The 13361-nt window shown below is 42.9% G+C and overlaps 2 protein-coding genes across 4 annotated transcripts; both read right to left on the bottom strand.

Moving 5' to 3' along the window:
• Positions 1–391: 391 nt before the first annotated feature.
• LOC115744585 (nonsense-mediated mRNA decay factor SMG9-like) lies at positions 392–4649 on the bottom strand. 3 transcript variants are annotated; one of them, XM_048282818.1, is made up of 9 exons: positions 4374–4649; positions 4166–4274; positions 3826–3941; positions 3485–3604; positions 3240–3329; positions 1824–1972; positions 941–1202; positions 578–824; positions 392–526 (listed from the first exon to the last, which is right to left on the bottom strand). In XM_048282818.1, exons 1-8 carry the CDS (start codon positions 4584–4586, stop codon positions 672–674), a joined length of 1212 nt encoding a protein of 403 aa, XP_048138775.1. In that variant the 5' UTR covers positions 4587–4649; the 3' UTR covers positions 392–526; positions 578–671. The 3 variants fall into 3 exon arrangements, with proteins under 3 accessions (XP_048138775.1, XP_048138774.1, XP_030535693.1); XM_048282817.1 differs by having other exon boundaries at positions 392–529; positions 583–824; XM_030679833.2 differs by having other exon boundaries at positions 392–493; positions 590–824.
• A 2345-nt stretch (positions 4650–6994) lies between these two features.
• LOC115744575 (4-coumarate--CoA ligase 2-like) lies at positions 6995–10729 on the bottom strand. Its single transcript, XM_030679821.2, has 6 exons — positions 9637–10729; positions 8240–8438; positions 8000–8145; positions 7783–7850; positions 7596–7698; positions 6995–7371 (listed from the first exon to the last, which is right to left on the bottom strand). Exons 1-6 carry the CDS (start codon positions 10714–10716, stop codon positions 7249–7251), a joined length of 1719 nt encoding a protein of 572 aa, XP_030535681.1. The 5' UTR covers positions 10717–10729; the 3' UTR covers positions 6995–7248.
• Positions 10730–13361: the final 2632 nt, after the last annotated feature.

The raw sequence follows: 13361 nt of genomic DNA, 5'->3' as shown, positions 1-13361 counted from the left end.
AATTAGAGAAATAGGAGTGTTACAGGCTATAATCAAAATCGTCTTTGCCCTTGCAGAGGACACGCTTGTATTGGCAATTTTATCGTATCTTCGATGCAACATTGTTGTGCTGGTTGTGGCACGTACTGAGTACATTCATCGTTTAGAGAGAGAGAGAGAGAGAGAGAGAGAGAGAATGCAGCTGCTTTAAATATATGGCATGATAATGGGCTCTTACTGAGAGGAATACTATCACTATGCCGAGCTGGGGAAGTCTACACATAATTTGAGAGTAAAGAGTGGAAAAGCACGAGTCACCTGGATTTGGTTTGATGCACTTCTATTCCTTACAAGGACTAATCCAAATTAAAGTGCATGAAACGATAAAAAGAACTGGGAACCAGCATGGTGAGCAGTAAATAGAGCACGACACAGATTGGTAGTACATCTATGTATACTCGAAAACTAAGTATATTACTCCAGAAAAAAGGGCGGCCGTAGTCTAAGAAACTGTGCAAGCCCAATATCATTCTAACTCCCTGAAACCCTCCCCCCACCCACCCCCCCCCCCCCCCCCCACACACACACACACACACACACAACATTACTGTCAAGCTGCAAGGATACCTCACAGAATGCTGCACTTGAGACATGCACCCACCTCAATGCCGCAAGCAGATAAACAGTAGAATCTACCTCCTAAAAGTGCCTGAGTTTTGCAGTGTCTTCGCATATTCTCCAATGATTGATGAATTCTTCACCAATTCCCATATCTTTGCGGAATTTCTCAACCAATCTCGTTCAGACACAGTCCTTGTAAAAGTCGGGCCGCTCATAGACAGAACCTGAATCAGAAAAGAAACTTAGAAAAGACAAAAAGAAATTCATTCCCAGCGCGTGCGGGAGGGGGGGGAATAAAAAAGATACGCTGGAATTGTAACTTTCATAGGGGGGAGCTGACCTGATCCCTAAGCTTCCACAATGCAGAATTGTAACTCTCATACAGAGGTTCTGAAGAGTCATCACTGTTCTTAGATGGTATCAAAGATATATTGGGCAATGTTGATCCCCGGACATTGCTATCAGTGCAGGCAGACACATATTCAATGAGTTTAGCTTCTTCGTCATGCTTCTCTCGCATGAAAGAAGAGGATCTAAAACATTGTGCAAAGGCCTTCCTCAAATACACAATGCTACGCGGATTCATCTCTTGATCATGGAGCCTACCAATAGAGTTAAAGTAGTTCGATCAGTTTCTTGCATCTCTTCATATTGGGTAAAAATTTCAGTACAGGCTATTCTATGGTTTTCATCCGCTGGCAATACCAAGACACAGTGACATGCTTCCAAATGATTTAGGGACAAAGAGGCACAATGCATAGACGAGTGACAAACATAAATGACTACTGGTGGTCACACTATGTTCTTTACATCAATCTACTTTGAAACCTATTAGCATTCAAAACGACATCCAAGACTTCAGAGTAGGTGTTCATGTACATATAGAATGACATCAAGTTTTGATTTTTCAGTGGCGAACTTACTCGTGCAAAAGCAAAAAAGTTTTGGAATTTGCTCAGCTGCAAAATTTGTCTACAGATAGAGTTTCCCCTGGTGATCGTTATGGAGATTAATCTGACATGCATTATACAGACTCCACATAAATCTAACTAGACATAACCCCTGTAACTCAGAATGCCAATATCTTACTTGTCATATCATGCTATACCTGCTAATATTTAAGAAATAAACTTTCTTTCCAATAACACAACTATATGGTTCTTGTCTTCCGTTCTTAGAATGAAAGTTCGACTTCAACACAATTCAGGTGAAGAGTGACTCACTTTGTGTGTACAAAAACTGGAGCAGCCATGTATTCTTCACGTCCTAAAAGTTTGTCCTTATATTCCTTCTCAAGCCCCAAATTAGTTGTTTGCGTATGTGTAGGTATAAGAGAAGACGGATCAGGTATGCCATGTTTCAAGAGGTCAACCTGCAAAATGAGCACGGATTCTAGTCAACTATCATATATTTCGTATCAAAGAGAAAAGGCCTAGACAAGCCACTATAGAACTCATTTACGTAAGATAGGAAGGTACTACACTTGAAAATTGACCAATAAGGCATCTTTTATGCCATAATGCGACATCCTAACACATGCTTTAATTCAAATGGCATTTCAAGCTTTTACTAAGGTAATCCCCAGAATGTGCCACTAGGCATCTGGCCTAGTGCTGGGTGGTTGAGGGGGGTTTTCAGGGGCCCCGAGGGATCTAATTCTCTGAATCACCCAAAAAGATAAAGGTAATTCCCGTAACAAATAATCTTTGATGCCACAGAAGGTGGTGTCCCCAGGACAGAGAAAAAACCACAAAATAGCATAGAGGAAAGATGGAGCCCTGCATATATACACAATTAATAAATGCCAGTACAATCTGCCAATGCTACTACACTTGAAAATTGACCAATAAGGCATCTTTTATGCCATAATGCGACATCCTAACACATGCTTTAATTCAAATGGCATTTCAAGCTTTTACTAAGGTAATCCCCAGAATGTGCCACTAGGCATCTGGCCTAGTGCTGGGCGGTTGAGGGGGGTTTTCAGGGGCCCCGAGGAATCTAATTCTCTGAATCACCCAAAAAGATAAAGGTAATTCCCGTAACAAATAATCTTTGATGCCACAGAAGGTGGTGTCCCCAGGACAGAGAAAAAACCACAAAATAGCATAGAGGAAAGATGGAGCCCTGCATATATACACAATTAATAAATGCCAGTACAATCTGCCAATGCTACTACACTTGAAAATTGACCAATAAGGCATCTTTTATGCCATAATGCGACATCCTAACACATGCTTTAATTCAAATGGCATTTCAAGCTTTTACTAAGGTAATCCCCAGAATGTGCCACTAGGCATCTGGCCTAGTGCTGGGCGGTTGAGGGGGGTTTTCAGGGGCCCCGAGGGATCTAATTCTCTGAATCACCCAAAAAGATAAAGGTAATTCCCGTAACAAATAATCTTTGATGCCACAGAAGGTGGTGTCCCCAGGACAGAGAAAAAACCACAAAATAGCATAGAGGAAAGATGGAGCCCTGCATATATACACAATTAATAAATGCCAGTACAATCTGCCAATGCAAAAGGTGAAAAAGCAGCAGACAGGTAATTAAACAAGAGGAAATCATAAGACACCTATAAATAAGTGAGCAAGGATAAGGGCACGAAGTCTGGAATCAACTAAGACAAAAAGCATACCGTCAACATCAGACGCCACATGCTGTTATCATGTACTCCCTCAGATACTATCAGCAGGATGTGGCAAATGGACGACAGTAGAACACCAAGCTAGAAGAATTCCTTGCAGGATCCCCAAAAAAATCAATTTTGTTACTATTGACAAAAAGACAATGTAAGAAACTGTTCCTAGTTATCAACTTATGATAAGAAGAATTTTTTTGCATATAATAAGACTATGATTCCATTGCTCAATCTCTAGCTACCTGAATGCTCGTGATTTCATGTGCCAATTCTGCCGACAGAGATTCATTGCCTAGAACTGGAATGGTTGAGGAGCCATCTGGTCTTATCATCTCAGCCAATACAGAAGGGCTAAATACTGGCTGCAAATAAAAGGGAATACAAAATCCGCGTGATGCTTTTGGCACATAAAGAAAGGAAAAACAGAGGAATGGCCAAGAATTCACCAGTTCAAGTTTTCATGCTAAATAGACAATTTATACAATTTCTCTGAGTAAGGCAAAAGGATTTTAGTAAGTTTCCTTTGAAATGCTAGTAAGTCCTGTTTGACGGTGAATGAGAATTTCTAGAGAATGCATATTACCTGGGTGTCGAGAAGTATAAGACGATCAGCAGAAACTCTGGGCTCAATGCCACTAGAACAATGCTTTGCCATTGCTCTAGTATCCTCTGACTGCGTTGCAAAAGGAGGTAACATTCCTGGAAACATATAGCATTTTGTAAATTCGCCACTAATCCCGTCCATCAATAGACAACTGAATAGTATATACAAACAGGAACACAGTGGTGAGCAATGGTAGTTGCCAACTAATGGGGATCGCGATAAACAATACAGTACCCTAAGTTGGACGATTACGGTGAGTAGTGTTACTGTCAAGGCAAGCTGAGAAAAACAGTAGGGAGGTATCGTAATCAATACAGACCTGGAGAAGTGGGATCGAAGCCATAGAGCTGATTCATGATGGTGGACTTACCCACCCCAGCCGGGCCAATCACGCCAATCACAGTGAAGTCGGTGTTCTCGGTCAGAAACTAAGAAATCACACTCCACCGTGAGAAAATGCCGGTTCGGGGGAGAGAGAGAGAGAGAGAGAGAGAGAGAGAGAAAGAGAGAGAGGGCAAAGTACATACAGGGAGAAAGCGGTCAAAGTGGAAATCCCAAGAGTCGGAGAGGAGATTGAGGGATCCAATCGGGGGGAGGCGAGGGCGGAGGGAGGCGGCGTCGTCGTCGCTGGGAGCGCCTCGTCCGAACTTAGGGGCGATGGATGCACCAGACACGAGCCCAGGTTTCGCCAACAGGATCTTGGGAGCCGGAGGTGTAGGCGACCCCGTCGAACTCGCCATCGTTTCAGCTGATTTTTCTTTATTTTCTTCTCTTCTTGGTCGTGGAGAGGTTGAGGATGAGGAAAATGGAGTCGGGCTTTTCGCTCGGGTTGAGATGAAAGATGACTTCGGGTCAATAATCGGTTCAAGTCTTTGGTGTTGGTCACCAAGATGGAAAATTTTTCAAATAAGAATTTTTTTTATTTGGTCCTATTCTATTTTATTTCAAATAAAGATTAAAGTGCGGTCATTTTCTTAAATAAAAATTTGAAGTAAATTTTATTTCAAATAATGTTGTTTTTTTTCTAAATATATAAGATAATAAATGATACGTTTTATCTTATCTTATATTTAGAGGATAGGATATGAGGAATATAGCAAGGATTAAAAAAATCCAACGAAAAGGGTGGGATAAATCATGACAGGGTTTTTCAAGAAAGCAAACACGAAGAGCATCGCATTTTCTCCACAACCACTGTCTCTCCTCCAAGTTTGGTCGCCTTTCCGCCTCGTTGAGCTGCCTCTCTAACGAGGGGCCCTCCTCTCCAATGACAGTAATTGTTAAGTGTGGTCGTCTCTCCGGAGACGCCAAGTTATGGTCTCCGGCCGTAAAGCTAGGTATCTTCACGATCTTATTTTTTTATCAATTGTTTGGTGTGATATGAGATCATGTCGCTTGTTCTTTAACAACTTAAACATTTTCAACGTTCGAAACAAGTCTCGACATATTATGAAGAACTCGAGGTTGATCATCGACTTTTAAAATGAGTCTCGACAATCGAAAGGGCTCTCTTGGACGACTTGCATGAATTCATCTTCAACTTGTAAAAAGAGATTAAATAATGTTCATCACTTATTTACTCACTCGACAAGATAATGAGTAAGGCCAATGGATTGTTCTCAAATGATTCGACTCCAAATCTAAACCCTTGATACTACGAGGTTTGCTCCGTTGACGTTATGTCCAAAATCAAATGGCACAAACCTTTGTTTAACAATAACTCACTCGTTAGAACTCATCATTGAATAATTTCTAAAGCGTCCTAATGATTTAGCAAAATAGAATCGATCTTAGTCACGCATTGCCTCATCTTATTCAACTTTAAATCCGTAGTTCACCAAACAGCAAGTATGATATAACAAAGTCATTGAATTTCTTTTCCTATTCTATCAAGTCCAATACTTATTAGAAATTCGAATGACCAAATGCAGCCTAAGATTCTAAAGTGCCTTTATTATATCAAAGAAGGTTTTGACCAATGACATTCTTATCATTTACTTGTTAGATTTTTTTATATTTTTACCTTCGTTCATAATTCCACTACTTTACTAAATCACTTTTCTTATTATTGGTTTTTAGGCCTCGGAGAGTACATCCTCTGGCCAAGACATGTTGAAGAATCTTACGAACGTGGAGTAGCAAGGCTTCTTGCATTTCGATCCTAGAAAACAAGTGCACTATTTAAAAAAAGAATCTTCTTCATTGTGGCCTGGTTAGGACTGTTCTCACTCTACATTGTCCACCCTATTTTGGGTTAAGTAGACAGGGATATAGGCACTTCGAATGGAAAGATGGATGAACAAACCCTAGACCCATCACTTTGTTTTGGCTGGTGGCCCGGGAAGGGGAGAGGAAAAAGGAAAAAAAAAAAAAGTAAAAGATGAAAAAACCTTTCGATTAGGTCATTCTTTGAAATAATAGGGACATTTCAGGCATTTATTTAAAATAAAATTTACTTTACGCTTATATTTAAGAAAATAAAGGCACTTTATTCCCTTATTTGAAATTTTCTCGAATAAGATTAAAAGTAATCGAGAGGGTATTGTATCATGTCATATCATAATTGCTTTGGTACAATGGGTTCTATCATTTTCATCCTTTATGTAAATCCATCGATTATCATCCGTGTCTAGTTTGCCAATTTCTAGGGATGTCTGGCTTTATTTTCCATTTCCAGCATCTTTTGCCCATTCAATCCCAACCTGTAACACCGCATCGTTTTTAATACACAATGTAGTGTCACATCGATATTTCTTTATTTGGACATACCAAAAAGAGAAATAATTAAGCGACTATTATTATTATTATTATTATTATTATTATTCTGCTTTAAGAACAACGGTTTGTTATGGGCCACAATAAAAAAAAAAGTAACAAATAATTATAAATCGTAGTGAGATCCATAACTTTAAGAATTTATTGTTCACAGCATGGTGTTATTTTGACAATGATCAAAAACTGTTATGCTACGGTCGTGGGTCCCTGGAAATTTTCGGGATCGAGTTTTTTTTTTGTTTTTTTGGTTAACTTTCTGTCGGTCCTAGCTCTGTACCGTTCATCCAACGCTGTTGGTCTCATGAGCGGTGATGTTCGTTTCCAAGGGAACCGGCGAACGGGAACCCAATGACCATTTCACTGTCCCCAAATGCAAAAGGTGAAAACGATCTTACCGACAACCAATCAGACTGCATTAAATGCAAAAGGGGAACATATTTGACTGTATTATTGAATCTTCAAGATGATCACATTGCTCACCACTTCTTGTTCTCCCTTCCCCCACCTCCTGTTTATGCAACTAACTGGAAAAACAATGCAGAAGAAGAAGAAGAAGAAGAAGAAGAAGAACATGGAGGACCCATCACCAGTAATGCTCCCGGAACCCGAAATCACAACCGAACATATTTAAGAAATGGAGGCCGCCGTGTTTAACTTGGCTCTGAGATCTTTCCTCAGTATCTTTCCGGAGGGAGACTTGGGGATCGCGTGCACAAAGTGGACTTTGTGAAGCTTCTTATAGAAAACCACCTGTTTCAACGCACCATGCCACTTTAGAATCTCAACTTATGTTCCATTTTTTGAATCAGAGCAGCATCAAGTCATAGTTTTCTAAGAAGATGTTATTAGCTTTTGAATGTTCCTTATGTAGTAAGCAAGGAAAGACTAGCCTTTCTGGCCGGTGATTGTGCATTGAAAAAACAGGTTAAGCAGAATAGGGATTTGAATGTCTCCAAAGCCTTTGGAGACTTTACCTGTTTGGCTATGAACTCCTTAACTGCTTCTTCCGTCAGTTCAAAGCCGTTCGATCTCACCACAAACGCAACCGGGACTTCACCGGCGACTTCATCCTTTTGCCTGTCGACAACACATGGTCAGAGCCGAACTTTCTATTCCCAAAGAAAGACATTGTCGTGACAAATGATTATCTCGCCTACTCACGGGACAACAGCTGCATCCGCAATGGATGGGTGGCTCACAAGCAGCGCTTCGAGCTCCGCCGGTGGCACCTAAACACCCAGCAGAGGATATCTCAGGGTTTACAGAAAAACTAGGCCTCCTCAAAGTACATTCCCTTCTAGTTATAACTGAGAGAAACTATGAGCATCCTTTTCTTGTCACAATCTCAAGTCGAGCATTGATCAGAACCATGTATTACCTGGAACCCCTTGAATTTGATTATTTCCTTCACTCTGTCTACAATGAAGATCTCATCGTCATCATCGACGTAGCCTATATCACCGGTGTGGAGCCAGCCATCCGCATCAATGGTGATTGAAGTTGCCTCCGGGTCATTCAGGTATCCTGGAATGAAGTCAAGGTCAGAGGTTTGTCTCGGTCTTGAGTAGACGAAATGTACATATGTGAAAAGGAGGAGGAGGAGGAGGAGGAGAGAAACCTTTCATAATTTGTTGGCCACGGATGCATAACTCGCCGGGCTGGTTGGAGCCAAGGGAAGAACCGGTCTCAGGGTCAACAACTTTGAGCTCGGCATTCCTAACAACGGTGCCGCATGAACCCGACTTGGTTGGGAAGGGTTGCTTCGCGAACCCTAGGCACATCGAAAGCACCGGTCCTGCTTCCGTCATTCCATATCCCTACAACGCCGATCGAACGCACATAAGGGAGGGCTTAGTCACGGACTATACAATTGCAACAACTGAGCCTCGTTTAGTGATGTTAGTTAGACATATGGAGTCCGCATTAATGGCCGCAAGCTTAGCACCTGTGCAATGTGTGTCCTGAAACGGCCCGAGGTTTCGCAGTTTGAGACTGAAAAGAGTTTTGTGTTGATGGAGAATCTCAGAGATCCTGAATTTCCTCTAGCAGTTAAATTCGGAGGAGAAAGACGACGCAAATACAGAAAAGTCGTTGGTATCAAGGAGGGCAAGAACTTGGAGGAGAATGGTCAAGCTTTCGCAGTCGAAATGAAAGCGGTGGGAGTCTTCAATCACCGAAGAATTCAGCGGAATGGGCATGTGATTGTCAAAGAAGACATTTAATGAGTTCAACTGCTTCCTTCCCCAGGCATTGAAAGTCCAAGCAAAGCCTCTCATGGCTCCAACTCATCATTTTCGGATCCTTTCTTTGGTTTTGTTTTTAACTTTTATGTAGATCATCAGGAACAAAATACAAAAGCCCTGTTTCTCAGCTGCTGAAAATACATTACATTGCACAGATTTGTCAAGAAACCTGTCATGAATTAATCTTCGTTTAGTTCACGAAAGACGAATGATTAAAAAAATATATAATTTTTTTTAAATGATTATTTATATCTCTTCCATTCCCAAGAGTGGATGAGCCATTTCTTTTCGTCTTTAACGAATTTATTTTGACGTAAATTATTGTTAGTAAATAAAATTTTTGTATTTTTAAAATAAGATTTTTTTTTTACGCATTTTATATTATTGTGATTGTTGTAAACGTACTTGATATGCTTAATGATATGGGAGTCTTCCATGAAGCCACGTCACTTTAACTTGTCATTATGGCAAATCAGTCTTTACCTATTCTCGGCATTGGTGGTCGTTAGGAACACACACGACACGACGCACGCACTCACGTTGTCTTCTGCCACAACCGCAAGTAAAGTACGAATGTAAAAAAATGGCGCAACGAGAGCACATCAGAAGCAGCTGAAATTACGGTACGACCCCCACTCGCGAGCGAGCATGACTGTGTTTCAGCCGTGGAGTTCGTTAGTTCGTTTGACCTTCCATGGCCACAGAGAGAGAGAGAGAGAGAGAGAGAGAGAGAGAGAGAATCAGTGAAAGACGGACGGACTGGCTGACTGACCTGGCCCAAGATGGCTCCGGGAAGGCGTCTCTGGAGGGCGAGCTCCAGCTCCTTGCCAAGCGGCGCCGCACCGGACAGCACCATGCGGATGGAGGAGAGGTCGAACTTCTCCACCAGGGGGTTCTTGGCGAGGGCCAGCACGAGAGGCGGCACCACCGCGGCCACCGACACCCGGTGCCGCTCGATCAGCTGAAGCAACGTCCCTATCTCGAACTTGTGCATCAGCAGCACTCCCGCCCCGGCGCGGAGCGAGCAGAGCAGCACGCTGTTGAGGGAGTAGATGTGGAAGAGCGGCAACACGCACAGCACCACGTCCTTTTCCCTCAGGTGGAGGTTCGGGTTCTCGCCGTCCACTTGCTGCGCTATGCTGGTGATGAGGCTCCGGTGCGTCAGGATCACCCCCTTGGGAAGCCCGGTCGTCCCCGAGGAGAAGGGCAGCGCCACCGGGTCGTCCGGGTGGATGGCCACCTCGGGGGCGTCGTCCTCGTTGGCCTCGCTGAGGACAGAGAAGTGGATGCATCCCTCGGGCGGGTCGTCCACGGTGATGACGGTGAAGTCCTTGCCAAGGACGGGGCCATCGTCGCCGCTGGCACCGTGGCGGCGGAGCTTGTCGACGTAGAGGGATTGGGTGATGATGAGCTTGGCGCGGGAAGCGGCGAACTGTTTGAAGATCTCGGAGGGAGTGTAGAAGGGGTTGGCGGTGGTGGTGATGGCGCCGATCATGGAGGCGCCCATGAAGGAGAAGGCGAACTCGGGGCAGTTCTGGAGGAGGGTCATGACGACGTCGCCCTTGCGGATGCCGAGGTGGTGGAGGCCGGCAGCGACCTTGCGGGAGAGGAGGAGGGTGTCGGAGAAGGAGAAGTTGTTGCCGGTGGAGTCGGAGATGAGGCAGGGGCGGTGGGAGAAGAGAGAGACATGCTGGAAGCAGTAGGAGTGGAGGGGGAGGTGGTTGGAGATGGGGATGTCAGGGAGCTTGGATCTGAAGATGGTGCAGGTGCGGTGCTGCTCGTCATCGTGATGAGGAGGAGGAGGAGGAGGGAGTTCGGAGGGGTTCTGGGGGGCGGTTTCGACGGAGATCATGGTGGCGGCGGCGGTGGTTACAATGATTGAGAAGGAGGAGGAGGATGACGATGATGTCGGGGATGGGTTGGGTTTGGTCTGGTTTAAGGGGGAGGGGCAAATGAAAGACTTTAATGAAATGGAAGGCAAAACAGAGATGGAAGAGGAAGAGGAAGAGGAAGGGGAAGGATGAGGCAGGTAGGTAGGAAGAGGAGGGGGGGTAGATTGATAAAATGGAGAGGGAGGAAGATGGCACGCCCCATCTCACCTTCAAAATGGATTTTTCTAAACCCAAACCAACTCAACCCGATCCAACACAACTTGACCGCTAACCCCCGCCCCCCCAAAAGTTCCAAACTCCATGTGCACCTAACCCCCAACGCCCCAGAGCACGACCACCAACAGACTTCTACTCTAGTCTCTCTTTATCTACTACTTTTACTCTTTGCTGTATGAATTCAGCACATGACAATTCCCATTCCCATTCCCATTCCATTCCTAAGAAATACCTCACATAAGTATAAACAAATACAGCACCCCTTCCCCCTTGCGGCCACGCCTTCGCTTTACAAGTTTAAAAGCTCGCCGAGAAATGATGAAAATTGCTAATATGTAGAATTCCGTGAAACCAATGCGCACTACTTGGGTACTCTACTTTCAATTCCTCATCTACGAGCGTTTAATAGAAGGTTCATGTCGACGCAAGAGCCGGAGATTTTTCACTTTCCTCCTATGTAGTCTGTATAATTCTTTTACCGTCGTATCGGATGAAAAAAGTTAAATTACTTTTTGGTCTGTCCTCACGAAACGAAACATGAAGGGCAAGATCATAGGAGCGTGCGTACCTTTTCTTTGCTTGCCCTTCGATCCAGAAAGAGGGCTTGGATTTTCAATAGAAGAAAAGAAACTGTCGTAGGGGAGGGATTGGATTGGATTTAACGAAGTTAAAAGAAGATGATGTGAAACGGTCGATAGGTGGGTTACGTAACTCGGCCGACGGTAACGCAAATAATTGATATTATTTGAAAAGTACTGGCAAAGAAAAAGATGACTTGAATTACTTACTCTTCAACTTCAAGAGATGGGCAAAATTGTCAAAACTTATTGCACTTCTACCAACTCAATCTCAAACCTTTTAATTTTGACAATCGAGTCCTAAACGAGCGGTCGGTGAGGCCCCCGACAACTCTCTCCGGCAACTTTCAGGATGAAAAAAAAAAAAAAACAAAGAAAAGAAGAGGAAAAAAAATACACATAATAGAAAAAATCATTTTTTTTAAATATATTAAAATATCGTTAACAATTATCATCACCAGCGCCACCTGTGCCACGTAGGAAGGCCGCGTCAATGTTAGCGATTTTCAGCCAAGATTGGTCGGATGGACTCGATTGGCAAAAATGCAATAGGTTTAGGTCTTTTTAAACAAAATTTCCTTAAAAAAATGAATTGCTTTCATCGTAGGATGGAGAATAATGAGATTTAGATTAGCAGCGCATGAGATTATGTAGGGATTAAATAAGAGTCATCTTGACGCTTCTCTCTCGACTTCTTGGCACATATGTATTGCGAGTCTACCTTGTGTTCTTTGTCAAATGGTGGTTGCAGCATTTTAGTCAATGCATTCATATACCTTTTGATAATTTGTCAATATAATTCATTCGGCCAATCTTAATCGGAACTTGATGATATGGATGTTGAAATTCTCCTACGTAGTACAGCCGACGCCGATGTTATTTGAAATTTATACATTTTTTTTAAATTTTCGTTAATTTTTTACTCTTTTTTTTTGGGTTAAAGGCCGGTCCTTAACTAAAAAAAAAATTTCATTTTAGCGTCGATCGTGCCATGTAGGACAACCGGCATCTGCATTATCAATTTTCAATGAAAGTTGATCGGAAGAACTACATTGGTATATTGTCAATAAAATTACGATTAACTTGGCTAATTCAAAAGGTTTTGTGACTAAATTGGAACAAATGCAATATGTTTAAGAATTACTTAGTAATTTTTCCCACCTTCCGGGTATAGCTTAAGAGTGGTTGAATATGACAATGTGAGTTTGGCGGAGATGTAAATCAAAGTCGGATTGACTAACTCCACCACTTTAATAAATGCTTAATTTGACCAAACTCATGAGCTGATGATGTAAAGATATAGATAGAGATGTTGGCAGGTCATCCATCGGAGCTGGAAAAGGGCAGATCTCGTGAATGAATGGGTCCATTAATGGCAATTTGGAAGGGGCAACTGCCCCCTCTCTCTTTGAATCACCCACCAGAACCTGTTTCTTCGGCTCTTCACTTCACTCCTCCCACCACCGGCCAATTCCCATCCATCCATCCATCCTTCTTTCTTGATATCTTTCCACGAATCGCTTCTTCATTTTGTTTTGACAATGTCTACACATTTATGACTCTTCCAATCATTTTTTTGTTGCATCAAATTGAGTATGGTTTCCGACTTAATCGTGGATGTCGGCTTGCGCATTTCTCTTTCATTCCGAATTTGGCGGGGCAAGCGAATGGTCAGAATGTGACCCGCGATTCATTGTCCTTTCGCGGGCGAACCACTCTTGCATCTTCAACCTTCTGGTCCTTATTATGATCTCACCGGTGTGTCAATGTTCGTATGCGATGGACTGCTTTCGTCCCCCTCGATAGATATA

Source organism: Rhodamnia argentea, chromosome 7, assembly GCF_020921035.1.
Source record: "Rhodamnia argentea isolate NSW1041297 chromosome 7, ASM2092103v1, whole genome shotgun sequence".
In the NCBI taxonomy this organism is placed as follows: Eukaryota; Viridiplantae; Streptophyta; class Magnoliopsida; order Myrtales; family Myrtaceae; genus Rhodamnia; species Rhodamnia argentea.
Note: the sequence above shows the minus strand (reverse complement) of the source record. Positions and strands in the feature narration are given on the sequence as shown.

Bases quoted from the DNA above. Each gene is read 5' to 3' on its own strand.
- LOC115744585 (XM_048282818.1), bottom strand. From the start codon at position 4,586: ATGGCGAGTTCGACGGGGTCGCCTACACCTCCGGCTCCCAAGATCCTG. The intron at 4,275-4,373 runs GTATGTACTTTG...GTGATTTCTTAG, and splicing joins ACTTTGACCGCTTTCTCCCT to TTTCTGACCGAGAACACCGA. The intron at 1,203-1,823 runs GTGAGTCACTCT...CTCTATTGGTAG, and splicing joins CCAGTTTTTGTACACACAAA to GCTCCATGATCAAGAGATGA.
- LOC115744575 (XM_030679821.2), bottom strand. From the start codon at position 10,716: ATGATCTCCGTCGAAACCGCCCCCCAGAACCCCTCCGAACTCCCTCCT. The intron at 8,146-8,239 runs GTTTCTCTCCTC...ACTTCATTCCAG, and splicing joins TGGCCAACAAATTATGAAAG to GATACCTGAATGACCCGGAG. The intron at 7,372-7,595 runs GTAAAGTCTCCA...GCGTTGAAACAG, and splicing joins AGGAGTTCATAGCCAAACAG to GTGGTTTTCTATAAGAAGCT.